Source organism: Candida oxycetoniae, assembly GCF_023343755.2.
Source record: "Candida oxycetoniae strain CBS 10844 chromosome Unknown scaffold20, whole genome shotgun sequence".
NCBI classification, from domain to species: domain Eukaryota; kingdom Fungi; phylum Ascomycota; class Pichiomycetes; order Serinales; family Debaryomycetaceae; genus Lodderomyces; species Lodderomyces oxycetoniae.
This window is the reverse complement of record NW_026055449.1, coordinates 158,877-184,565: the sequence shown is the minus strand read 5'-3', so window position 1 is coordinate 184,565 and position 25,689 is coordinate 158,877. Positions and strand designations below refer to the sequence as shown.

Here is a 25,689-nt window from a genome sequence, read left to right as displayed (position 1 = left end):
AATAGAAGAGAGAAACGTAAAGCAAAATTCATTGTCTATTCCTTGCTTGCTTTTATGTATCCATTTCTACTTCTATTTATCCATTTCTACTTCTATGTATCCATTTCTACTTCTATGTATCCATTTCTACTTCTATGTATCCGTTTCTACTTTTATGTATCTACATTTCTACTCTTTTTCTACTTTTTTTCGTATGGCAAACAGCCAAATCTATACAAGATACGTTCGATACCATCCATCCCCTTTTCCAAATGGTGAAATTCGGGACCGTAACTTATTCTAACATAGTTGTACCATATAGCTTCCTCTAAATGGCTCAAATTTTGTGGGTTGATTAAAAAGAAAAATCCAGGAACAACGATAACCTTCTCATGTAAACATTCGTGGAAAAACCCAAGACAATTGCTTAATTTGCCGGGTAAATGTGATAAGTTCAACCAGAGATAAAATGTTGAATTTGGTATGTTTTTTTCTGTAAACTTGAACCCCATTTTCGATAACCTGCGGATAATGTAGTCACGCTTCAGCTTGAAATGCACTTGCAATGCCATCATTTCATTTCTCACCTTTTGCGGTTGTAAGAAATCAACAGCAACGTACTGAAATGGCGCATTCGAACCTCCATCTAAAAACGAGCCTGCTGAAGACAATGCACTTATGTAGTCTTCGGGCCCTAATATCCAACATATTCTCCATCCTGGCAATCTAAAGGCCTTTGTCAATCCATTTAATATCAAAACCGGGTCATAGTTAACATCCTCAACATATTCAGCAGAACTTATTGAGGAACCCGTGCATCCATCATCGTAGTAGTAATGCGAGTAAAACTCATCCATGATTAATAAACACTTTTCACGGCACATGTTGTGGAGTTGATTCAACTGCTCAGGTTTCAAACAGTGACCTGTTGGGTTTCTCGGATTGGAAGTCAACAATGCACTTACGCCTCTTGTCAACTCCTCTTTAATCATTTTCAAGTGCATCTCATAGTTATCTCCTTCTTTCAAGGGAACTGGGATAGGTGAAAAGTTTTTGAATAACGACAACATCTCTGCGTAAGCGGTGTAATCAGGTAAAAAGAATGACAAATAGCAGTCGCTAATAATCGAGGCTATTCTTGTCAACCCTGCTCTTCCACCAGGCACAATACATACATTCTTGTAAGTATACTTACTACGCTTTGTCGTTCTATAAGTTTCATTGTAGTAATTTGCCACGGCTTCTCTCAACTCCTTGATACCCGCTGTTGGTGCGTACTCCCTTGAAGCATCGGGGACATTAATTGTCTTGGGTCTAGGGAACGATCCTGGAACTGTATCGCCATGCTCTGGTGCGCCTTGTCCTAAATTGGCCCAATCTCCAACATTTTCAGAATCATAGCCATACTCCATTGCTCTTTCGGTTGCCCATAAAACACCCGTTGATGGTTGCTTCGAGTTCATTGCTGGTTTGTAGATACTTTCATTGAACTTTGGTCGCGGTAATGGGATCGGAGAAGCCTCTCTACCATTCTCAGATTTAGAAAGTTTATTAATCAAATTCTGTCGGTGATTCAAATTTTTCAAGTTGGGTGTTGTATTGGCTGTTCTACCGGGGATCATTTGATATGTTGCATGAGTGAAAAAGTCCTTTGCATGTTGTGGTTGAGGGGATCTAATTCTAGAATCATGCGTCTCCAGCTCACTAGTCGAAGTCGGTGTTGATATTGCTGTTGACTGGATTGCTTCTAGCAAAGACGATGCAGATCTTTTAAGAGCTGGCGGTAAGGTCGACTCTAATCTTTCAAACTCCAACAACGAGTCTTGATCGTTGTCGGAGGACTCTTCGTGAACGCTGGATGACATGGCTGGTAATAAAAAAAAGAAAAACTTGAAACGTGGAGGGGAGGAAAATATGGAGTTTTTCAATTATTGCGAAATCGGAACCGGAGTGGAATGGGAGGGGGGGACAAACGGAAAAGTTGTCTGAGAGTAATTTGAAAAGTATAGAAGAGAAAACATTCGATGTTCAATAATACCGCTGCATCTTTAGTAAATACAAGAGTTATAAACCTCAACTGTATATGATAGGGATCAATATTATGAGTACGAGAACCAATATATACTTATGTAGCTAAATGTTTGGCCCAGAATCAGTCGTGTTTGCTTTCTAACATGACCCCATTCTAGATCTTCTTTATTGTATTTTACCTTGGTCACGTGACTTGTTGCATCACCTTGAAGCATCACCCTTTTTTTTTTTTCTTTTTCGCAGCTAAACTTATTCTTTTCTCTTCTTCCCCTGAAACTTCCTTCAAGCACGTGTGTCTCAAATGTCCATGTATGTATGTATCAAATGTGTTTTTGTCCATGTGTGTGTTTCTCTCTTCTATTTCAAAGAAAGATATGTAATAATAGCTTCAATTGATAAGGCAGGCAGAGCACTATTCTTTACGGTATGCGGTTTCACCCTATTCTTAACTTTTTCAGCCAAAGTCTTGCATTTTGTTTTGATAGTTTGCAAGGTTGAGGTTGTTGACTTTAGTGAAACAGTAATTGAATCGACTTTTTCTAATTTGGACATTGTTTTCCTTGTAGATGATTTTGAGGTACAAAGAACTTTCCTCTTCAAGGAAAAGGGTAAGTGGGTTCACATCAGTATTTATTAGATTCAAGAAAATTAAAAAAAAAAAGAGAGAAACTTTATTCTACCGTTACAATTGTAAAAAACGAGCTTTTTCCCCGCCTCTTCCCTCCCTTCCTTCCCTTTAAGCTGGTCAATAGAGAGTGTGAGTGAGTGAATGAATGAATGAATGTGTTTTGATGATGACTAATGTGAAATAGTCAACTGGTAGCGCGCTCAGTACTAAGAAAAGAAGAAAAAACATCAAGAACGGCTGAGCAATGCAATCGGAGTTTGAACATTTCCATTTATTGCGTTTGCTCTATCCACTACTACCACTACTCTTCATTCTTCTCATCCTCTCTCTCCCCCTCCCCCCATAATGTACAACTTACGGTCCCTTGTTTCCTAAAAAGAAAACATATAAAAAAAAAAGAAAACATATAAAAAAAAAAAAACATAATTTTCTTTCAAATACTATAACTAATTCTAATTTTACTAATCTAACCTAACTGTTAATCTTGAAGAAGAGCCAGTCTTCTATACATCACGTCTATTATTTTCAAAAATATCCTCTACATTTTCAACCTCTGGTTTGTTGGTATCCATTTTGAATAATCCTCGTTCATGATTCTCGTGGAATATCTCTTCAGTCTCGTGTCTGACATTGCTCAATACAATCTTGTGTGCTTTTCTAGCTGGGATCTTTGAGTTGAACAATTTGTCCATATCTTCCAAGGCAATACCCTTTGTTTCAGGTAACAAAAAGTAAACAAATGGCACTGAAATGACGGCTAGTGAGGCAAAGAAGAAATATATACCGTATTGCATTGTTTGGATCATATTTTGAGTCCATCGCGACATGACAAAAATGGCTACCCATGACATGGCAGCATTGATAGCTTGAACAAAAGATCTAATGTTTTGATCAAACACCTCACTTCCCACAACGAAAGGACCACCTGACCATGCAGTAATAAATGAAGCGATCCAAATATACATCATTCCAATAGCTGCTTTACCCCCTGGACCAGCCAGGACCCCTGGTTTTGTAGGATCATTAATCTTCAAATAAGCTCCGATATACCAGAAACAAATTGAACAAAGACTAGATGAAAACATAAACGCTTTCCTTCTTCCAAACGAATCAACAACAAATAAAATGTAGATAAACGTACAAACGAATTTGACAACACCAAACATACCTGTCGAGAATAACGATGCATTTGTACCTTGAATTCCTAAACCTTTGAACAACTTTGGTGAATAGTAGTTAATAGCTTGGATACCCATAAAGTTACAGAATATAAACAACATCACTGTAATGAATAACCTGTACAACAAATTCAATTTGTGGAAAAATACTTCGTAAAATGGATCCATTAACCCTAATCCAACCTCTTGTCTCTGTTTATCAATACTTTCTTTACACTGATTGACCTCGTATATAATATATTCATCTGACTCAGGTAATTGTCTAAACCAACAAAGATTCTTGATTGCTTCTTGATCCCTTCCAACTTGCATTAACCATCTCGGACTTTCTTTCATAAATAAACTACCAATCAAAAATAATCCACTTGGAATTAACTGAATAGCAAATGGTATAAACCATTGGTTTTTACCGGGAGGAAGGGTCGAATCAACACCGTAATTGATCCAAAATCCAACTAAATCACCAACTCTCCATCCAATTTCATAACTTGCAGTTAGCTGACCTCTAATAGCTGGCGGCGAGATTTCAGAAATATAAACAACAGTCAAATTGGTAGAACATCCGACCGATAACCCAGCTAGAACTCTTCCTGCATAAATAGGACCAAGCCCTCTGCTGCTGTCTGCAGCAAGCATGACACCTGAACCCAAAGTGATTAATAAAGAAGCAGCAATTAAAGGGATCCTTCTTCCAAGGTAATATGAAGCTGGATATGAGAAAAGCGCACCAAAAAAACAACCAACATGGAAAACAGAAATAACGTTAGATATGATATAAGCCAGATTAGGAGCAACATCTAAACCAAACTCTTTCTGAAATGCTGGTAAAGCAACTGCCCCTCCGATGAAACCAGAGTCGTATCCAATAATAATGGCAGCAGCAGAAGCCATAATAGCAGTCAAGTAAACACGGTAGTTGTAAACTTCTTTTGGAGTTGGTCTATCTTCGATCTTTTCAAAGATATTTTTTATCTTAAGGTGGCTCAAGAGCCCCTTCTTCTTCTTTTTAGGCTGCACTTCACTTGAATCATTTTGAACTATGTCTGAATTGCTTGATTTGCCACTAGAAAGAGCGTCAAACTTTTCATTTGATGGATATTTAGTCGCTTGTTCGCTAAGCATGATATGAGACCTAGTTCTCTTTTCTTTTCTTATCTTATCTTTTTCTTTCTTGCTAGAAAACAAAAAAAGAAGTATGAAAGAGAAAATACCAATCGAGTTTTCTCAAGATCTGGATACTTGCATTTATAAATCAAAATCTCATTGTGGGGAAGGTCTTTTTGAACTGAAATAGGTTAGGAGAGATGTGTAGTGCACTTAATCACCTAATTGTTTTCTGTATTGTATTGTTCTTTTTGTTGATGCAAACTACCAATTTAGACTATTTCATAACCGCATACTGCATAGTTTTGATGGGAAAAAAAAAAAGAAAATAATTGTGGAAAAATTTTCAAAATGTTTTTAGCTTTAGCATACATTAAGTAAACGAGCGATGAGCAATTACACAAGCATACTCTTGACATAAAAAAGCGACCGTTCCGAACCTTGAACTCTGCATTTGACACCTTTCTCTTTCTGTATTCTTTCATTTTTGATTTTTTTTTTTTTCCTTCTCTTGACATATAGCGCAATCTTTTCAAAGAAAAGAGCAGACTTGCTCAAATCAAATAAAGTTGAAGTTGAAAACTATAGTCGAATAAAGTAGCCAAGCATATTCCGTGACACTCCGACTGTAGCTAACCATCGCATCTTTACAAAATTAAAATATATAGCTTGATGGATCAGGCGCGCTATGTTTTTGTTGATATTTTTTACTTTCTTTTTCAAAATTTAGCCGAATCCCCCAATTTTTTTCATGACAAAGAAAAAAAAATGATGAACTTTCGTGGGGGATTCGTGGGGGATACATGTATCAGCAACTGGAACTGTGCCTCCCCACAAGAAATAAATCTGGGGTAAATAATACAAATTATAGTTCGAGTCACCGACTCGGCCGGCAAGACTTATGGGTAAAGAGAGAGGTTGGTTTATAGCTCAAGTACAGAGGAGCTATAAACTTTTTCTCTAGTCATGGGAAAACGTATATCCAGGTTATTCCGGACCTGGAAAAACTTTTGTCCGAAGAAAAAAAATAAAAAAAAAGAGAAAGAGAGAGAAAAGATCAGGATGGTTTTATTCAAAGTGTTTTTGTGTCCAATGTTTTTTAGCGTGGCTTGAAATTATACTCACCCCAATAATTAAGATGAAATGCAAAGTCTGATAGTAACCATGTTGCTAATAGCAATCGGCTTGATTTTCTTTCTTTTCTTTAGATTCTGGGGATATATTTCAACGGCAAGCATACTACAAATTCGGTGATACCTTCTCCCCCCCCTACCCTTCTATATGTTGGGCTTTCTTTTTCCCCTTAAAACGTTAAATTATCTAAAGTGACTTATTTATTAAAGACGGCTATTAGAATCAAAATGATGGCTAAAAGAAGCAAGGTTTTATTTTCGGATTTCCAACATTCTATGTAGTCAGGAACAAGAGTTTTTGAGATTGGAAGGGGGGGGCGAAAAGAAGTGGTGGGGTATGAATTCTTGATTTCGTGAACAACTTTTTCTTGTCACCATTCCATTTCCTTCTTTTTTTTTATATATATATTTGACAATACACGGGAACTTTCGGTACTAAAAATACTCATAACCGGAAAAATTAATCTTCCCCTCCTCTTGTTTTTCTTCCCTCCCCCCCCCCCACACACACACCCTCCTTTCCGAAAAAATCATTTTAGCAAAAATTTCTGTTTCAATATAAAATGCTTATTTGTAATAAATTATAAACTCTATATCAAACCACTTAAGGTCAACTTTTCCAAAAACGGAGCCAAATCATCTTTTCTAATTTCAATTACCGAGTTATCAAAACTGTCTACTCTGACTTTGGCACCCGAAGTTTGCGATAATTGCTGAAAAGCAACACTAAATGTGTTCAATCTCGTGGTCATTGATTCAGCGGTGATTTTGTTATTACCTTGCTCTTGGAGTAATTTGGCCTTTTCTGAAGCGGTCATTCCTCGAGGGTACCGTGGAGCCATTCCAATGACAAGATAAGTGTCACTGTTTGCATCCAAACTGGCCACCACCAATGGTTTCAACGAGTGGTTCCCGTTGATGAAATCCAATTCAGCCAAGTTCTCAATCAACCATGACCCTAACTTTGACAACATAAGTGGATTGATAAAGATCTCCAAGTCGGGAACAGCACCATCATTCAAAACACACAACCGATACAACTTCAAGTTCTTGATCATCTTCCTTTCAAGAAGAGACATCCCCGTACGAAATGTAATTTGTTGTAAATTTTTTGCATACTCCAACCCCCGAAATAGTAAATCACTTCCTTTCAATTTCGCAAGTGACGAAGGAGTTGTGCTGCTACTACTCAAAGACTTGTTTATGTTCAATGCATCCCATGTGGACCAAAAGTTCTTAAGCCAAGATGACTCTTTTCTCTCCATTCTTCTACGTATTCTTTCCTCTTCATTATCAATTAGTCTACTATCCTCTTCATTAAGCTTCAACGAGTCCTGAATAAACTTCTCGTCAAGCTCCAATAATGCACTTAGTGCCTCAACACATTCCATTGCTGAAAGCAGCCCCGTATATCCATACGTCTTGACGAATCCTTCTCGAACTATACCTTCGAGGCCATATATTGGTAAATACCTGCGAAAAATGATTGGTAGCTGTCTTTTAACCTTGGTGTCCATATAAAGCCATTTTTGTTGAGCAACTGCTAGAGATACACCCATTTTGGCAAATAGTTTATGCAATCGTTTCTTACCTTCATCTGTCCATAGATTTAGCTTGGAATTAACATGACTAGAGTAAAAGAATGAATCGTACAAGGTCCAATGTCGTAGAAGAAATAAGTGATAGTCTCTTTCGATTCTTAGCATTGTTTGATCGGCCCTTTTCTTAGTGGATTCGTGCTGTGGGTTTAATCTCATAACCTCTTCTTTGAGTAGTGGTTGCAATTTATCATAAATTTCGGGATATTGGCTATCTAATGACGATGTTCCTATAATTGCAATCCATAAACTTTCCAAATTGGTTTCTCCTATGGCGGTGAGTAAAGCGTAAACTGTAATGCTATTAGCTGTCCCTATAGTTGAGCCTTGGTTGTAATATGACAGGATGATTTCCTCGTTTTGCAATTTGCGCTGATGACGTTGTTTCTTTACCTGTTTTGAATGTCGTTCTTGTAATTTTCTCTTTCGGGATACAGTATCCTCTGAGTCTTGTGAATTTATTATAAACTCATTATCTGAAGGAAAATCAACATCTGTATCACCACCGTCTTCTGAATCAAACTCTGACTCTGGCCTTGAATCTGAATCTGAATCTGAATCTGATCCTGAGCCTGAGCCTTCCTCTTGCTCCGCCACAACTAATGCCTCATAGGCCTTCTTTTCGGCTAGTAAATTTCCATCCACAAACCCGTCATCTAAACAAACCACTATATCCGAGCCAAATAAATTATCCAAGTTCCACGGCCTTTTTCCATCAATGATATAAATTTTCCTCTTAAAATGGGGGTTTTTCCCTTTTTGCAAATCCAAATCCAAATCCAAATCCAAGTCACCTCTATCTCCCACTTCCGTCTCTGTGTCTAAAAATTCCTCTGGCTCAATGTCAAAAAAGCTTTCTATATCTAACATTGCACCACACCCAATCAATACAATATTCGTCACATCGGAGTCCAACTTTGAATAGTGACTCTTTAGGTCCTTGTATCCAACAACCGGTAGTAATTGATACTGAATAAGCTCCTTCTTGAGTAGCATGCTGAAAATTTTGGCGGCACATAGCGAATCAACGTCCAAGCAAGACACGAAAATAACTAGTTTACAGGTGGAATGAGATAATGAAGTTCGCTTTAGATCTCGATATGCTTGAAAGTATTGTCCGGGGGTGATGTACATCTAGATTTATCTCTACCATTAAGTAACAAAAAAACAAAAGATGACTATGGACTATGCTGGTTGAAATGTAAAGAAGGCTCTAGTATAACGATGGGGTTTTTTTTTGTTTTTTTTTTGGTGGAAAGCAAAGAAAAATTTGAAAAAATGTATATACGCGTCTCCATTGGTACCACAAAAACATCAAACGAAATGAAGAAGAAGAACAAGAAGAACAAGAAGAACAAGAAGAAGTTAAAAAAAGGCTTGCTTAGGTACATATCTCTTTGAGTGTATATATGTTTGTGTATTAAGTCATATCATGGGTACTGCTCGGGTCGAAGCCCAAAGTATCCACCTGGTGCAGATGTTGCATTCAATCTGCTTTGACCACCTCTACCTTCAATACCTCTCCAAACTACGCTATTACCCCACCAGTCAATATTCTTTTCCTTGTACTGAACAGCAAAAAATATCATTATTGCGCTGAAAGCAACTCCGGCATCCATAGCTCCTGATAAAACAAAGTTGTACTTCTGCCACCATGCCAAATAACGGTTTTTCAAATACCACATAAAAAGAATGGACATGTAAAGCCCACCAGTGTAGAAAGATAAATTGTAAGGCGCATAGAATAAAAATCCACCAACAACCAAGGTGGGCTGAAAGAATTTGGTGTACTTTTTTGGTCCATACTTTTTGATAATAATACATGGGATCGCCATCAAGAAACCAATCAAGAAACACCATTGTAAAATTGGATACAACCCATTGAAAACTTTTTTAGGACCAATCACACCCCAAAGTATCGAAGCGTTATAAAACACGGTTGAGCTTGGACAGGTAAACTTTTGGGTGTTTGTTGGCAGACAGTAGTTTGGAATGCTCTTTATCTGAAAATTGAGCACTGCTAGTCCAAGGAACGACGAGACAAAAATCGACAACATTTGACACCTAAACATAGCCCTAGGTGGAACTTTGACGTAGTGGCCCATTTTTTGATCCGAAATATAGTTCTGCGCTTGGCCATTGATATTGTAACCGAATGCCTTAATAAACATCAATGCTAAACCATTCCCAGGTAATGCAAACCCAACAATCAATTGAACCAAGACATTCAATCCAAAGGAGAAGCCGGTAGTTGCATAAATGGCAGTCAACGGAATCAAAAAGAGGAAATTAATACCAACGGCAAAAAAGACACCCCATACTGGTGTTTGTGTTGGGTAGATCTTAACACAAACAATAGCTAGCACAATGGAAATGACAAGCACAATCAAAAAGACCCAATCTGGAACTTCTTTGTACTTTCTCATCATGGTGCTGTGGGGGTCGTGGAAGCCTTCGTAAACTGAGCTTTTACTATTTTTGAATCCACGAGCCAACCCTTTCACTGCACTCCAAAATGATTTTCTATTCATAAACACTTCGTAGGTGATTGAGAACGGGTAGATTGCAATAAATGCACCGTAGACAACCATGTTGGCAGCAGAGTAGTATGGAGGTCCAACTTCTGCATACTTGGTTTGATCAAACATGTTGTTTTCATCAACAATATCTTTCACATTGTACCGGTTACCGAAACGGTCAAATAAAGAGGCAGTATTGATTGGAATATAACCAGTCCATTTGTGATTGCTGTACCAAATAGCGATAATTACAAAAAATGCAAGCATTGTTCCAATATACTGGTTAAGTTGTGCATAAAATGGATATACTAAACATCCATTAAAGTTCAAAATGTTCCAGTCAAAAGTAGGAAATGGATTCATTCCTAAACCTGAGGCGCTGCCAGTAACAGCAACCAAATTGACATTATTGGGAGCAATCCAAGTGGGCCAGTTAAAGTATGAAAGCGCATTGAACAAATACGTTGGGATCCAATTGTACATGTATGAAAACCCAAAAACAGCAAAGAACCACTTATATCGAGAAATTTCCCATCCGTTTATATTCTCCTTGGTTTCTTTCTGTAACAAGGCTCGGTTCAATGCAATTGTTGGCAAAATTGTAGGCCAAATTGCTTTATGTGGGTAGATCGAGAATCTCCTCAAGATACCAGCAAACCCAATACCTAGATAATTTGTAGCCAAGATCAACAACACCTGGTACCCAAAGTCAACCCACTTGTTGTTGTAAAATATTTCAAGCATTTGAACGTGAAGGTTGTAGCTAACGTATGAAATTCCATTTGAGACGCTGTAAAAGATAGTAGCTAGCATCTGCTCTTTGTGGTTCCATGGGCCTGGATTCAAGTCAAAGGACGATTTCCAAATCTTGACAGTTTTTTTGGGTAATATCTTTGAAAGTAAAACACCTGAAGGATAAAGTAGTAGCTGAACGACTGCTGAAGATAATGCAATGGTTGGCTGTCTCTCTGAGAAAAACTGATTAGCAAAAGTACCGATACATGTCCAAAAGATACCAAGAATATACACTCTAATAGTTTCGCAAGGAATGGATGGGTCGTCATATGGATCAGTTACTGCTCTCACTTCGGGATAAGGTGAATGATAAGCAATCAACGCAGCTTCTAGTCTTACCTGCAAATCCCAATCAACGATTGCAAAATAATCGTGATCTCCACTTTCTTCATCAGCTGAGCTCGTGTTCTCAGTGTTTTTTTCGGACCATTCCTCTCTGTCATTCTCCACCACATCCTTCTCTTCTGATTCTGCGAATATGCTCGAATCCATGTCCTTTTTATCTCGTTGATCGCGGATTAATCTTTCAATAAAGCTATACTCTTTAGTTGGGAAGTTTACATCTTCATCGTGGTCAATGAGAGCTTCTTTTAAAATGGAAATCGAGTCCTCAATAGATAATGCTTGGACCTTCTCGATCATAAAAACAGCTGCTACTGGTAACTCATTAAAATCCACAATTTTATCATAGTTTAATCTTTTCAAAATATGTCTCTTTTGAGTCTCATTTAATGTATTTCCAATATCATTCAAAGAAATTGCATTCGAGGCAACTGATTTCAAATCCAATTGGTGATCCTCTACAGCAAGCCTATTTCCATTGGAAACAATTACCTTTAAGTTCTCACTCATAAATGTCTAGTCGTATGTATGGTATATGCCCAAAATTCCTAGCCTTAGCGGGTGATACTGATTGAAGAAACCAGCATTTTTTTATAGAATTCACCCTGTCTCCTCTCAAGTCTCTTCCACTCCAAAAAGACGCATAAATAAATACACCCTTTTCCTCTTCCTCCACCCCCCCCTTTCGCGATTTTAGGAACCAACAGGAAACATTAGTGGCCTGTTCACAAGTCCATGGAGTATGGTTAACTTCCAACTTTCAGGTTTCGCCTGACTAAACTTCTTTAGGCCAAGAAAATTCTGTAAAGAAAATATTGGAGTAGTTTGCAATGGCACCCACTTTGCTAGATATAGGGAAATGTTGTATTTGCTGAAGCACTCGTGGAAATCTGGTTCACCAATAACATAACACGGTAACAATGCTTGTTGCAATGAGTAATTCTGGGGTTTTAGTCATAGTTTCACCTACCGCCCCCACTTCCCTCTTCTTCACCTACCTCTTTGTTACCTCACTTCTCCTCTCCTCTCCTCTCCATACTACCACAACTACCCAAATTTAAGTTTCCTAAAAATACCACCATCTACAAGTTTCAATGTTATAGTTGTTGTTTTATCTTTTTCTTCTCGGACAATTTCTTCAAAATGCTTCAAAATTTTTGATGTTCTCTCTTGGCAAAGCTGAGAAGAATAAAATATTTTCAGTGATCAATGATGTTCTATCAACGGCCAAAAAGCCCCCCTGGGATCCCCAGATGGATTGAGACTATGTAAGCGCAACTCTCTTATGGTATATAACCCTATTGAAAAATCCCTTGAATATTTTTCATGGGGGTCTCTGAAACGCAACAAATATACAGCCAGGTGTTGAGACTATTTTCCACCAGACATCTCCTCTCCTTCCCCTCCCTTTTTACCTTTATCCACCTGTTTATATTCTTCCGGTATTTTCAATACGAAGACCAAACTGATACCTTATCATCTATGTTTGCCTAGCCAAATATTATAAGTAAAGAAAAAGAATAAAAATAATAAAATGAAACAAAGATTCATTGAATAACGCCTGGCTGCGAAAAGAAAAAAAAAAAAGAAAAGAAAAGAAAAAAAAAAAACATTAAATTTTAGGACTTATTTTTGGACCATAATGATAGGAAAGGTATACACTATTGAATCAAATAAAGGCTACTTTCTGGAATAGTGAATTTTGCTGGAGACTGGTAGTTTTTTCTTTCAGATGTAGGGAAAAACAAAAAAAAAAACCAGGATATAATACATGTTCAAAGGTTCTTCTTTTTAACTTTTCCCAACTTTTCCTTTCTAGAAAAAGGAAAAAAAAGAGTAGCAAAAGATGCGCAAACCCGGAATCGAACCGGGGGCCCAACGATGGCAACGTTGGATTTTACCACTAAACCATTTGCGCGTTTTCACACAAAACGTTTTTGTAAATATCGTATAACTTTAGCTAATCTGTATCACGTGAGTATTAGTTGATATAGAGTAAATTTGTAAGAGACTTGACATGGTATAATCAAGTGGTTTTGAACAGCAGTTATTTTTGAGGCTTGCAAGTACAGTAGTGTATTGCACCCTTGTTTATTCTTTGTATTTGACTATTTGCAAATCAAGTTTCTTTTTTGGATTTTCTTCGAATTTTCGCACACTTTTCAAGTAAAATTATTTGAACCAAAGGAAAATACTAGCTGAATAAGTACATTACTACGGATAACCTAAAGAAGAGAAAAATAGAACCCAAAATTAGGGCCTTTTGGTGATGTCAATCCTTCCTTCACTTATAGTACCCATACTCCACGATGCTAGCTTCTTGCAAAATGGTAACTTTTCCATAGGATTTTATTTTATTTCATTTTATTTATTTTATTTTCCCACAAACGCAGTTTTCTCTTAAAATTCTCTTTGCTTTCGGCAATACTCAAAGTGAAATAATAGAAAGTATTCACCATAGCTTGAGGTATATACAGAGAAAGAATGAGAAGCTAGCCAAGAGTACCCCACTCCGTTACAACGATTCAAGTGTTTGTTTGCTCTCTTCAATACAGAGAGAACAAACAAAATTTTGACTTCTATTTGTAGGCGTTCTTTGCCGTTGGCACTGTGCTTTTTTCTGGAGAAATGTGCCAACAAGTTTTTTCTTAGTTTTTCTACTTCAAACTTGCGGCACATTCGTTTCAAGGGCCCACTTGAATCTCATAGGACTTTGCCATGCTGTCACAAAATGAAAAAAAATGGTTGTTCTTTAATACATGCCCTTCTTTCAACCTTTTGATTATTTTTATTTTTTTTTCCCCCACTGCAATTGTCTCTGATTCTGGTTATTTGTAAGATTAGTAAGACTTTGTAGTTTCTAAATCGGCCTCAATCGCGTATTCTTTTCGTATATTTCGAAAAGTCTTGTATCCTCGGTAAAGAAAGAGAGAGTATGTATGTATTTGTGTTTGTGTTTATGTACTTGCGTGCGTGCGTGCATGGGTTTGATTGCATGTCTTCAAACAATACATTTCTAAAGAACAATGTGACTTTTTTATCATACATATGCCGAATTGTCACTAACAAAAATATGTTGTGCATCTGTCAATGGGGAGGGGAAAGGAAGAAAACAAGAAAAGTTGTATTTTTGAACGGCTTTTTGGTTTATTAAGCTTCCACGAAGCCCGAAATATAGACAATTTTTTCCTCTTAAAGCATAATGCATAGAACAAGCAAAGGTAAATAACAAGGCAGGAACAATGAATAGAAACTAGTCTTAGTCAACCAGTAAATCCAACACCTGGAAAAGTGAAATCTAAGCCAGTGTGCACCAAAATAATTAAAACGATATATTTTTTTGGGTGGACATGAAGAAAGAACAAAAGAAAGAATCAGTGACGTGTAAATGTAGGGAGTGGAAGAAACTTTTCCACTTCATTCCATATATACACAAACAAAAATGAGGTTAAAACTATATGGCATTTGTTCACAATATCTTAATAACGCTTTCACTATTGTGCATATATTTTTTTTTCAGTTTTTTCTATTCTTTTTTTTCTAATCCCCCAACTTACCTATATTTATCTCTGATGAGAAGAAAAGCAGAAGGTGGAGGGGGGGGGGGGGGGAGGGGAAGGGGAAATTTTGAAACGAGACGGGACCTGAGTGTTCACGAAACGAATATACTTGGTTTAGAAAGCGGCGATGCACAAAACTGGATGTAAATAGCGACAGCTTCAACTAATTTTAGCTCCCTTCCCTTTTGTCTAGCTCAACAAATCAATACAAACCAAAAAGAATAGAAGGTTAAAAAGTCTCGCTTTTTCATTCGTCGTTTTCGTGGAGGCTTTTTTTCCCGGCTCTTTTTTAAGCCGACTCTTTAGAAGCGACACTATTGAGCAGAGCGAGTAACACTATCGAGCAGAGCGAGTAACACTATCGAGCAGAGCGAGTAACACTATCGAGCAGAGCGAGTAACACTATCGAGCAGAGCGAGTAACACTATCGAGCAGAGCGAGTAACACTATCGAGCAGAGCGAGATAGTGGAGCAATACTGACTACACCGACTAGCTCCACTATCTCGCTCTGCTCGATAGTGGAGCGTCTTTGACTAGTGATACTTATTAGTGACACTGACACCGACTAGCTCCACTATAGAGCAGAGCGAGAAGCTCCACTATTGAGCAGAGCGAGATAGTGGAGCAGCACTGACTAGTGATACTTACTAGGGACACTGACACTATCTCGCTCTGCTCTCTAGTGTCAGCTGCTCGATGACAGCTGCTCTCTAGTGTCGAGAAAAACTCCGATTTTACATTTTTTTCATTCAAAATTTTGCAGCTTATTTTACAATGGCGGTTTGTTGCTCTGTGCTACTTGTGGCGCGTATACTTGACAAAAGCCCTCAGCCGTTTGAAAAATCGGCTATAAAAAACCCTGACTAGGTCCACTATCGAGCAGCACTGACTAGCCCCACTATCGAGCAGCACTGACTAGCTCCACTATCGAGCAGAGCGAGATAGTGGAGCATCTTTGGCTACACCGACACTAGTGATCTAGAGCATTAGTGATATGTGATATAAGCATTAGTGATGTAAGCATTATAATATATTGATTAGACGGATAGAAGCGAGAGTATACAAATTAAGTAAGTGAAAAATTGATTTTTTCCCTCCTAGTGGCTAACCAGTGGCAGCTAGTGTGCACCACTATCGAGCAAAGCGAGTGACACTATCGAGCAAAGCGAGATAGTGACAACAGTGTTGCTACAAAGTGTTGCTACAAAGTGTTGAGCCCCACTATCTCGCTCTGCTCGATAGTGACGATGTGACGATAGTATCGTCACTTATTCTTTAAATGCATCATCTAGTAGTAAAGTAGTAGCATCACGTGACAAATTAGTGGCAATTTCGTCTAAAGTGATTATTCCCCAAGATAAATTGACAAAAGCTCCTCAGCCGTTTGAAAAATCGGCTATAAAAAAGATTACTTGAAATTGAGCGAGCGACACTCTCGAGTAGAGCGAGATAGTGGAGCACTGACTAGTGACACTGACACTCTCGAGTAGAGCGAGATAGTGGAGCACTGACTAGTGACACTGACACTCTCGAGTAGAGCGAGATAGTGGAGCACTGACTAGTGACACTGACACTCTCGAGTAGAGCGAGATAGTGGAGCACTGACTAGTGACACTGACACTCTCGAGTAGAGCGAGATAGTGGAGCACTGACTAGTGACACTGACACTCTCGAGCAGAGCGAGATAGTGGAGCACTGACTAGTGATACTGACTAGTACACTATTGAGTAGAGCGAGATAGCGTCACTAGTCAGTGTTGCCCCACTATCTCGCTTTGCTGGATACTGACTCTCTACAGTTGTAGCCCACCACTTACTCTCTATTCATTACACTATACTCACCGCACTATACTCGGGAAGGTTGATTGTCGGTGGCAGCTAGTATGCTTATCTCGCTCTGCTCGATAGTGTCGATTGTCAGTGGCAGCTAGTGTGCTCCACTATCTCGCTCTACTCGATAGTGTCGATTGAAAATCGAAAAACGAGTACTTTTTCTTTTGTTTTTCCCTCTTTTTTAAAATTGACCATTGTAAATGTTTTTTTAAGAAAAAAGTTCCCAAAATGGCAATACTACCATTTTGGGAACAAAATTGCTTAAAAATTTTAGATTGTTATCATTGACAATTTTATCAGGTTTTTACTCTTTTTTGGTATTCTTTTTCCCGACACTATTGAGCAACACCACCGACACTATCGAGGAAAGCGAGATAGTAGACAGTACTCTGTAGCTGCCATTGACACTATCGAGCAGTACTCTGTAGCGATACTCTGTAGCTGCCATTGACACTATCGAGCAGTACTCTGTAGCGATACTAGTAATGTTGATCTCAGTTGAAACAAGGATTCTACTATAATGCTAGTAATGTTGATTTCAGATAAAAAAGGATTTTGCTCTAATGCTGGTAATGTTGATCTCAGGTGATAGTGTTTACAATGTTTTTGCACTCGGATGGGAGAGCCTCTAACATAGTGCTCCACTATCGAGTAGAGCGAGATAGCGTCAATAGTCAGTGTTGTCCCACTATCGAGCGAGATAGCGTCGTTAGTCAGTGTTGCCCCACTATCGACCGAGATAGCGTCATTAGTCAGTGTTGTCCCACTATCTCGCTTCGCTAGATACTGACTTTCTACAGTTATAGCCCACCACACTCTCTGCTAGTGTGCTCCACTATCTCGCTCTGCTCGATAGTATCGATTGTCAGTGGCAGTTAATGTGCTTCACTATCTCGCTCTGCTCAATAGTGTCAATTGTCTATTGGAAATCGAAAAAAGAGTACTTTTTCCTTTGTTTTTACCTCTTTTTTAGATTTGTCTATTGCGAATATTGTTTTTAGAAAAAGTTCCCAAAATGGCAATACTACCATTTTGGGAACAAAATTGTTTAAAAATTCTAGATAGTTTATTATTGACAATTTTGTCAGTTTTTACTCTTTTTTGATATTCTTTTTCCCGACACTATCGACCAACACTATCGAGCAAAGCGAGTTAGTGGAGCAGTACTTTGTAGTGATACTAGTAGCGATATTAGTATATTATCTCGCTTTGCTCAATAGTGGAGCAACACTTTGTAGCGATACTAGTAGTGATATTAGTACATTATCAATCAACACTATCGAGTAGAGCGAGATAGTGTCAGTACTTTGTAGCTGCCACCGACTATATACAGTTACAACCCCAATGGTAAGAGAGACTATTACTATTGAGCATTATTATGTTAGCATTAGTGATATAGAGCATTTGATATAGAGCATTTGATATAGAGCATTTGATATAGAGCATTTGATATAGAGCGTTAGTGATATACAAATCAAATAATTGAAAGAAAGTGAAAAATTGATTCTCTTCCTTCTAGTTGTTTACCAGTGGCTGCTAGTGTGCTCCACTATCTCGCTCTGCTCGATAGTGTTGCTCGATAGTGTTGCTCGATAGTGTTGCTCAATAGTGTTGCTCGATAGTATTGCCACGTGACAACTTAGTTTTAATTTCGTGTAGGGTAATTATTCCCAAGATAAATTCTCTACACGAAATTGTTGGCTACAAGAATAAAAAAGGTTTTTTTTTTTTTTTTGGGTATAATTTAGTTACATACTAAACAGCACTTTTATTACATAATATCCAATCGACTCTACTATAAAGTGATTATGTAATAAAATGGTTTGTCAGATTATCAAGTATAATTTACATGTGATAGGATTAAGAATGTAAGGAGTCAATTTCAAAAGTTTGTAATAAAATAATATAAAAATAATAGGCGACACTATCAAGCAAAGAGAGATAGGCTACACTATCAAGCAAAGAGAGATAGGCTACACTATCGAGCAGAGCGAGATAGTGGAGCAGTACTAGCTTGTTATAACACTAACAACACTATCGAGCAGAGCGAGATAGCTGCCACTGACGCTATCAGTATTAGTCATCTCACTCTAAGATAATTTTGCATAATCCTCAATACTAGTATCTTTTTTCTATTCACTACTTTTCTCATAATCCTAACTAGTTTCCAATCCTAACTAGTTTCCAATCCTAACTAGTTTCCAATCCTTACTAGTTTCTTTCTCTACATTTTTTAGTTGGCACATTGGGCTTACTAGTACAATTTCTCTCGCATCAACTCGAAATTTATTGCTACCCTCTTGTATAAAAATTCAGCTATTTAGTGGTGGTGACAGCTAGTGTCATGGCAGCTAGTGTTACTCCACTATCTCGCTCGATAGTGACAACTAGTGTTGCTCAATAGTATTTCTAGCTTGTTACAACACTATCTCGCTGTGCTCGATAGTGTTGCTCGATAGTGTTGCTCGATAGTGTTGCTCGATAGTGTTGCTCGATAGTATTTCTAGCTTGTAACAACACTATCTCGCTGTGCTCAATAGTGTTGTTCGATAGTCTTATCTTTTTTTGTGTCTATTCCATGCAGTTGAAACTGCCTTGGAATAAACTCTCCTCGTAACTAGTAGTTACTATTACCTAGAAGAGTAATTACACTGAACCCTTCTCGCCCCCCTCTCGGCCCCCCTCTTGGCCCCCCATTTGGCCCCCCTCCCGCTCCCTCTTCCTTCCTTCTCGCCCCAAAAAAATAGAATTTTATACCAGACAAGGAAACAAAATAAAAAATTAATTTTTCTCTTTAATAAATAAATTTTTCAACCTTTACTATATTAATCAGGTTTCAAATTTTGAAAATCAAGCAATTAACTTAATAACCACCAAAAGTGGAACGCTGGTAAAGAAGATCTATATCGTGTATACTGTGTGGCTGAATAATACGAGTTCATCCCCTCCCCCCACATCCCTTAAAAGAACCTTTAGGAAAAGTGTAAACCTTTGAGGAAAAGTGTAATAATGACAAGCAAAAGTAAAGAAAACAAGAATAGAATCCATCTGCTGGACACGAAAACAGGCACAGAGACGGAAACGGATGCAGAGGTGGCAGATACATCTCATCTATCCAAGGATCACGTTGCATCTGTATCAATCACTCCTAATTCAATTACCCCCAATTCGATTACCCCCACAATATCGAAATCAGAAGAAGGAGAAAAAGGTCAAGGCCAAAACCAAGATCACGGTCAGGGTCCTGTGGTGAATGAAAAGGAAAGGAAAAAACAAGCATTTATTACAAGGACAATTTGGACATTTGTTATGATTAGTGCCTTTTTCCTTATATTGGCATCTGGTCATATACCCATAATAATACTGATTCTTGTGTTTCAATTGCTAACTTTTAAAGAGATTATTGCATTGACTTCAGAACCGGCAAGAGATAAAAAGATACCTTATAACAGATCTTTAAACTGGTATTTCTTGGTAACAACATGGTATTACTTGGATTTTCCATCTTTTGTCGATTTTTTTCAAGATAAGGTACTTTCTTATAAAATTTTATCATTGTTGGTAGTCAACCATAAATTTATCAGTTACTCTTTTTACATTGCAGGATTCGTATTCTTTGTATGGACTTTGAAAAAGGGGTACTATAAATTCCAATTTGCCCAATTGTGTGTGACTCATATGACTTTGTTGCTAGTTGTGTTCCAAGCTCATTTGATCATGGATAATATCCTTCATGGCATATTTTGGTTCTTTTTACCAAGTGCATTGGTTATTGTTAATGACATATTTGCTTATATTTGTGGCATTACATTTGGCAAAACCCAATTGATTGAAATCTCACCGAAAAAGACAGTAGAGGGATTTTTGGGAGCTTGGATAATGACTGGAATTGCAGCAATTATTGGAACTTATTTGTTGACGAAATCAGACTATTTAATATGCCCAGCACAAAACTTGTCAACTCATTTGTATAATTTTCCTCATTGTGAACCAAACCCAGTATTTATTCCACAGATTTATCAATTGCCAACAAACGTTATTGAGTTCTTTGGTGATAGAGTGGAGATAATTACTTTTAAGCCAATATATTTCCATGCTGCCATATTGGCCACTTTTGCTTCGTTAATAGCACCATTTGGTGGGTTTTTTGCCAGTGGTTTGAAAAGAGCCTTTGGAATTAAAGATTTTGGCGATACCATTCCAGGTCATGGTGGTGCCACCGATAGATTCGATTGCCAATTCTTAATGGGTTCTTTTACTTATTTGTATTACCAAACATTTATCAGTAATAATAACATGAATTTGGGGAAGATTTTACAAATGGCTATAATAAACTTGAGTTTACCGCAATTAGTTCAATTGGTAAAGAGTTTATTAAGGTATTTAAATCGAGAACGCGTAATAGATGATGAGAAATTGAAGTTGATATATGATTTATTAGAGAATAAGAAGGGAGATGTCGACTTTTGATGAGAAAAAGTAAGGAAAGAGAGAGAGAGAGAGAGAAAGAAAGAGAAGAGGAAGACAAATAGGAAACCTTCATTAAGTCTCGTTCTGTTTTCGTTGTGTCTTGGATGAGAGGTACAGTTTTGTAAAGGTTTAGAAATGGAAATATAATTTTAATTTGTAGAATCCAAGACTGGAGTATTATTTTTTGCTTGTTTAATATAAGGAGAGTTGGTGGAGGAGATAATATCATGAGATGTATAGTTGAAAATACTCTCAGAATGCAAAACCTCTAGTAGTAGTAGTAGCAGTAAAACTTTCCATACTACCAGTACTGGTGGCCAGTACGATATCAACTGACTCTGGATAGAATGCGAGGCGGACCTGCTTACATTGTTGAGGATCTGGATACCAATAGGTAAAGCCAGAACAGGAACTAATACCATATGGTAGCGTTAAAAAGTATCCTTCATAGCCTCATAGCCTCATAGCCTCTGCCCTTTCTCTTTCCACCCACCCACCCCCTCTTTTCCACACACACACTCTCTTTCTCTCGCCAAGACCAATCTCCTGTACGAGTGTGGTGCTGACAAGACAAAGCTAACAGTACAATACACGCTACATTGTATGCTCTAGTAATTCAGTTACGATACAAACATGTGAGAAAAAAAAAGAAAAAAACGCTCAACGCCGCACGTACTTCCAAATTGATAAAATGTTCCAGCTTTTCGTCAATCTCTTAGTGTTGCTGGCAAAACATGAAATGCCGTGTGACTCTCTCCACTTGACAATTACAACACCTTTCATGCAAGCGGGAAAAAAAACGGCTTAGCGATATGGAAATCTCATATCTAAAAGATGGTTGAATCTATACTAAAGAATGGTTGAATCTATACTAAAGAATGGATGACACACGGGTTGAATCTATACTAAAGAATGAATGACACACGGGTTGAATCTATACTAAAGAATGGAGAAAACCACTTTAGGTGGAATTACCAATTTTCCCCTTCCGCTTTTGTTGTGACAGCATATACAAGTTATTTGATACTCTACACTATAGTATAAAGTTATTTGTAATATCTCTTCGTTGAATATAAAAATGAATTTTTTTCTCATGGAAAGATGGAGAATGTAGCACATCCAAAGACTAAGATAGGGAAGCAAGGAAGAGGAACCGTTACTGGTGGTGTCATCGGCAGTTCATTTATCCAACAACCCACACATTATCTTATCTTCTTGTCCAGCTTGTCAAAAAAAGAGTAGATCAGACTGGATTTCCTAATTGGGACTTCCCTGAGCTGGTGCTATCAAAATCTAGAAGCAACAAAAAAAGAAATAAATAAAGACTAAGCGAGCTTGCTTGTAAAGACTTTTGGGTGCAAAAAAAAAAAGAAGGAAAATAATATTCACAAATCCGTGTGTTAAGAACTTCATATTGTCAATGTTGATCAACTATTTTGGCAATACTTTCTGATTCAGAAGGCGAGCCAGCATGATACAGATTAGAAGATCAAGGTACAAGCTCAACACTATAAGATGCAACCGATCTCCGCTGCATTGAGATGATTAAATTCTATAAACTTTTTCTTTCCTTTCATTTTACCAAACCCCATTACTTTCCTTCATTTTACCAAACTTTGCTCCCATTATACACTCGCTAATACTCAATAAAGGAGTATCTTCACTCTCGTTTGTTCTCACAACTTTTATCTTCGCTCGCTAGGTAGACAAGTTCACATTCTTTACTAAACTCCATCCTTCTTCAATGATGATTTCCATAATATTCACATTCTTTTTGCTACGTCTCATATCTGCCGTTCCATTACCAGCAGTCATCACAAGATACCACACTGCTGCTGCAGTCACACAAACCACAACTAGAACCACAGGCACAACTACTGTATGGTTGCCACCTGTCGGCATATATATTTTACCTGACGGAAGTTCTTCTACAAGTACAATCACTGATACTCAATGGAATACTTTCCCAGTTACATTCACCTCGGTTGTTCAGAAAGATGTCCCATTAGCTACACAAGCTGCTGCTATTACTCCTGCTTTACAGCCAGAGACAACAACAACAACAGAAGGTGTTCCCACTCCTGCTCCTGCCCCACAATTAGAGACAACATCGACAACAACAACAGAAGCTGTTCCCACTCCTGCTCCTGCCCCACAATCAGAGACAACATCGACAACAACAACAGATGCTGCTCCCACTACTGCTCCTGCCACCCCTGCCACTTCCACTGCCACTTCCACTTCCACAACCTCTACAACTACATCCACACAAACATCGACTCCTTCAAGTACCGGAGACTTGCTTCCACATCCATCCACAATTGTCTATTCTCCCTATGCAAATAGCGGCGGATGCAAATCAGCAGACGATATCAATTACGATTTAGAACTCATTGCAAGTAAGGGAATTAAAAAAATAAGATCATACGGTACCGATTGTGGATCTTTAACAACGGTATTATCCAAATGCAAACAATTAGGCATAACAGTAAACCAAGGGGTTTGGATGTCAGAAGCCGGAGTTAATTCAGTTGATGATCAAATTCAACAAATAATAAACTACGGTCAGCAAAATGGCTGGGACATATTTGACCTAATCACTATTGGAAATGAAGCAATAAACTCCAATTTCGTCACTTTAGATCAGTTGATACCAAAACTAAATTCAGTTAAATCTCAATTAAGATCCTCTGGATACAATGGATACGTCACCACCTCCGAACCACCAGCCACATTCATTAAATACCCCCAGTTATGTACCGATTCCGATATCGATATTGTTGGTATTAATCCCCACTCATACTTCAACACAAATATCAGCCCCGAGAATGCTGGCTCATACATTACTTCACAGCAAGCTCAAGTTTTGGCTTTATGTAATGGCAAATCGGTATGGATAACCGAAACCGGGTACCCTTCAAAAGGAAAAACACTTGGCTTAAATGTTCCAAGTCCAGAAAATCAAAAGATAGCCGTCTCTTCAATAATGGAAGCCACTGGTGGTGACGTGACAATATTAACTACTTATAATGATTTCTGGAAAGATCCCGGTCCATATGGCATTGAACAATACTTTGGTGTCATTCAATTATTAGCCTAAAGACCAACAAACCAACCACATTCTATCATCATTCACTCGTTTAAACTTGTGTTAAACACACAAACACACACACACATATATATATATATATAAGTATAGATTTTTTGTTCTTTTTTTTGTTTTTCAAAATTCAATAATTTTACCAGGAAAGAACTCATCTATCAACTCCATGTAGTACGGTTTCAACTCTTCGATGTCATATTGTTGATCAATCTTGGAATACAAATCATACTTGTTAAATGCCTTTACTGCTTTGAGCATCTCCTTGTCGTGTTCGTCCATGAGATATCCATAAGCATATTCTTGATGCCAAGGGTAAAACGAATGATACCTGATCATAGCCAACGCCTCAACAGGCAAAATCGAGCTCCTCTTAGCAACATGATACATATACTCATCATGGCCCCAACTTAACATTACTTTGTCCAACCCGCAATTCTTGGAATAAATGCCATATTTTGTATTATACAAGGGGTTTAAAAAATCAGGGTTTTTGCGAAAACTTTCAGGGAATATGATCCGTTTGGAGAATTTGCATCCAACAGGGAAAGTATCGCCAACAACATCCCACTGTCCTTTGGAATCGAAGAAATAAAGCAACTTGCCTAAATCGTGAATCAACCCCACGAGCTGAAACCATCGTGGTTGTCCATCCCTTCTAATAGCTTCTGCCGTTTGTAACGCATGATCAATTTGTGACAATTCAGTATCGGGATCGCTATCATCCAATAACTTATTAAGTTTCTCCAACCCTTGCCAAACACTCATCTTATCTCTTGATTTAGTTTTGAAATCTATCCGTGCTTGAATGTTATAAGCTACAGTTTGCTTTGCATGCTGTTCTTCATAAAATTGCTTGACTCGGTCACACGCTAGCTCGTACTGCCGAAAAGCTTTGGTGTCAATATTTTTGTAATATTCCGTGGTTAAAAGCCAACTTTCATTAGCCTTTTCTACCTTGTCACCTTCTTCTTCTTCTTCTTCTTCAAAAGCTTTGCTTTCCTTCCTATGGTCGAGCTTGCCTCGTAGTTTGTTGACCTTGTGTACTTCGTCCTCCAACTTCTCTAGTATCTTGCCTTTACGGTTCTCGCAAACCTGTTTCGCAGGTAGTGACTCTTTCGCTATTCGTGACATTATTTACTTACTTGGTGAAGGAGTTTTACGGGGTACATTTTAATAATTTTTTTTTTCGGATTTAAAGATCAGCTCTGATGAGCTTGTTCAACTATTCAAAGGGGAGCAGAGAAAGGGGAGCAGAGAAGGGAAGAGGGGTGGGGGGCAGGCACTCGGCACTACCCTATGGCAGATAGTGTCGGTCATTCATTGTCTTGATATAGACTTTCAAAAGCATCTCATGAGATGTATCACGTGATATAACTGGTTTTGATACTTGATATCCCTATTCTTTCATCCATTCGT

General features: G+C 38.0%; 7 protein-coding genes across 7 annotated transcripts; 2 read left to right on the top strand and 5 right to left on the bottom strand. All coding sequences in view use genetic code 12, as the record gives it.

Annotated features, from left to right (window-relative positions):
- Positions 1-179: 179 nt before the first annotated feature.
- Positions 180-1,844, bottom strand: KGF56_003076 (uncharacterized protein; the record flags this gene model as incomplete). The annotated part of the gene is made up of 1 exon (XM_049324372.1): positions 180-1,844. One exon carries the CDS (start codon positions 1,842-1,844, stop codon positions 180-182), a length of 1,665 nt encoding a protein of 554 aa, XP_049179921.1.
- Positions 1,845-3,141: 1,297 nt separating this feature from the next.
- On the bottom strand, positions 3,142-4,938 carry KGF56_003075 (sugar porter family MFS transporter; the record flags this gene model as incomplete). Its single annotated transcript, XM_049324371.1, has 1 exon — positions 3,142-4,938. The coding sequence occupies one exon, from the start codon at positions 4,936-4,938 to the stop codon at positions 3,142-3,144; it is 1,797 nt and encodes a 598-aa protein (XP_049179920.1).
- Positions 4,939-6,643: 1,705 nt separating this feature from the next.
- On the bottom strand, positions 6,644-8,785 carry CDC45 (DNA replication initiation factor; the record flags this gene model as incomplete). Its single annotated transcript, XM_049324370.1, has 1 exon — positions 6,644-8,785. One exon carries the CDS (start codon positions 8,783-8,785, stop codon positions 6,644-6,646), a length of 2,142 nt encoding a protein of 713 aa, XP_049179919.1.
- Positions 8,786-9,081: 296 nt separating this feature from the next.
- On the bottom strand, positions 9,082-11,817 carry KGF56_003073 (uncharacterized protein; the record flags this gene model as incomplete). The annotated part of the gene is made up of 1 exon (XM_049324368.1): positions 9,082-11,817. The coding sequence occupies one exon, from the start codon at positions 11,815-11,817 to the stop codon at positions 9,082-9,084; it is 2,736 nt and encodes a 911-aa protein (XP_049179918.1).
- A 7,892-nt stretch (positions 11,818-19,709) lies between these two features.
- CDS1 (phosphatidate cytidylyltransferase) lies at positions 19,710-21,170 on the top strand (the record flags this gene model as incomplete). Its single annotated transcript, XM_049324367.1, has 1 exon — positions 19,710-21,170. One exon carries the CDS (start codon positions 19,710-19,712, stop codon positions 21,168-21,170), a length of 1,461 nt encoding a protein of 486 aa, XP_049179917.1.
- A 1,744-nt stretch (positions 21,171-22,914) lies between these two features.
- Positions 22,915-24,270, top strand: SCW11 (putative glucan endo-1,3-beta-D-glucosidase; the record flags this gene model as incomplete). Its single annotated transcript, XM_049324366.1, has 1 exon — positions 22,915-24,270. The coding sequence occupies one exon, from the start codon at positions 22,915-22,917 to the stop codon at positions 24,268-24,270; it is 1,356 nt and encodes a 451-aa protein (XP_049179916.1).
- Positions 24,271-24,393: 123 nt separating this feature from the next.
- Positions 24,394-25,404, bottom strand: KGF56_003070 (uncharacterized protein; the record flags this gene model as incomplete). Its single annotated transcript, XM_049324365.1, has 1 exon — positions 24,394-25,404. The coding sequence occupies one exon, from the start codon at positions 25,402-25,404 to the stop codon at positions 24,394-24,396; it is 1,011 nt and encodes a 336-aa protein (XP_049179915.1).
- Between the last annotated feature and the right edge of the window lie 285 nt (positions 25,405-25,689).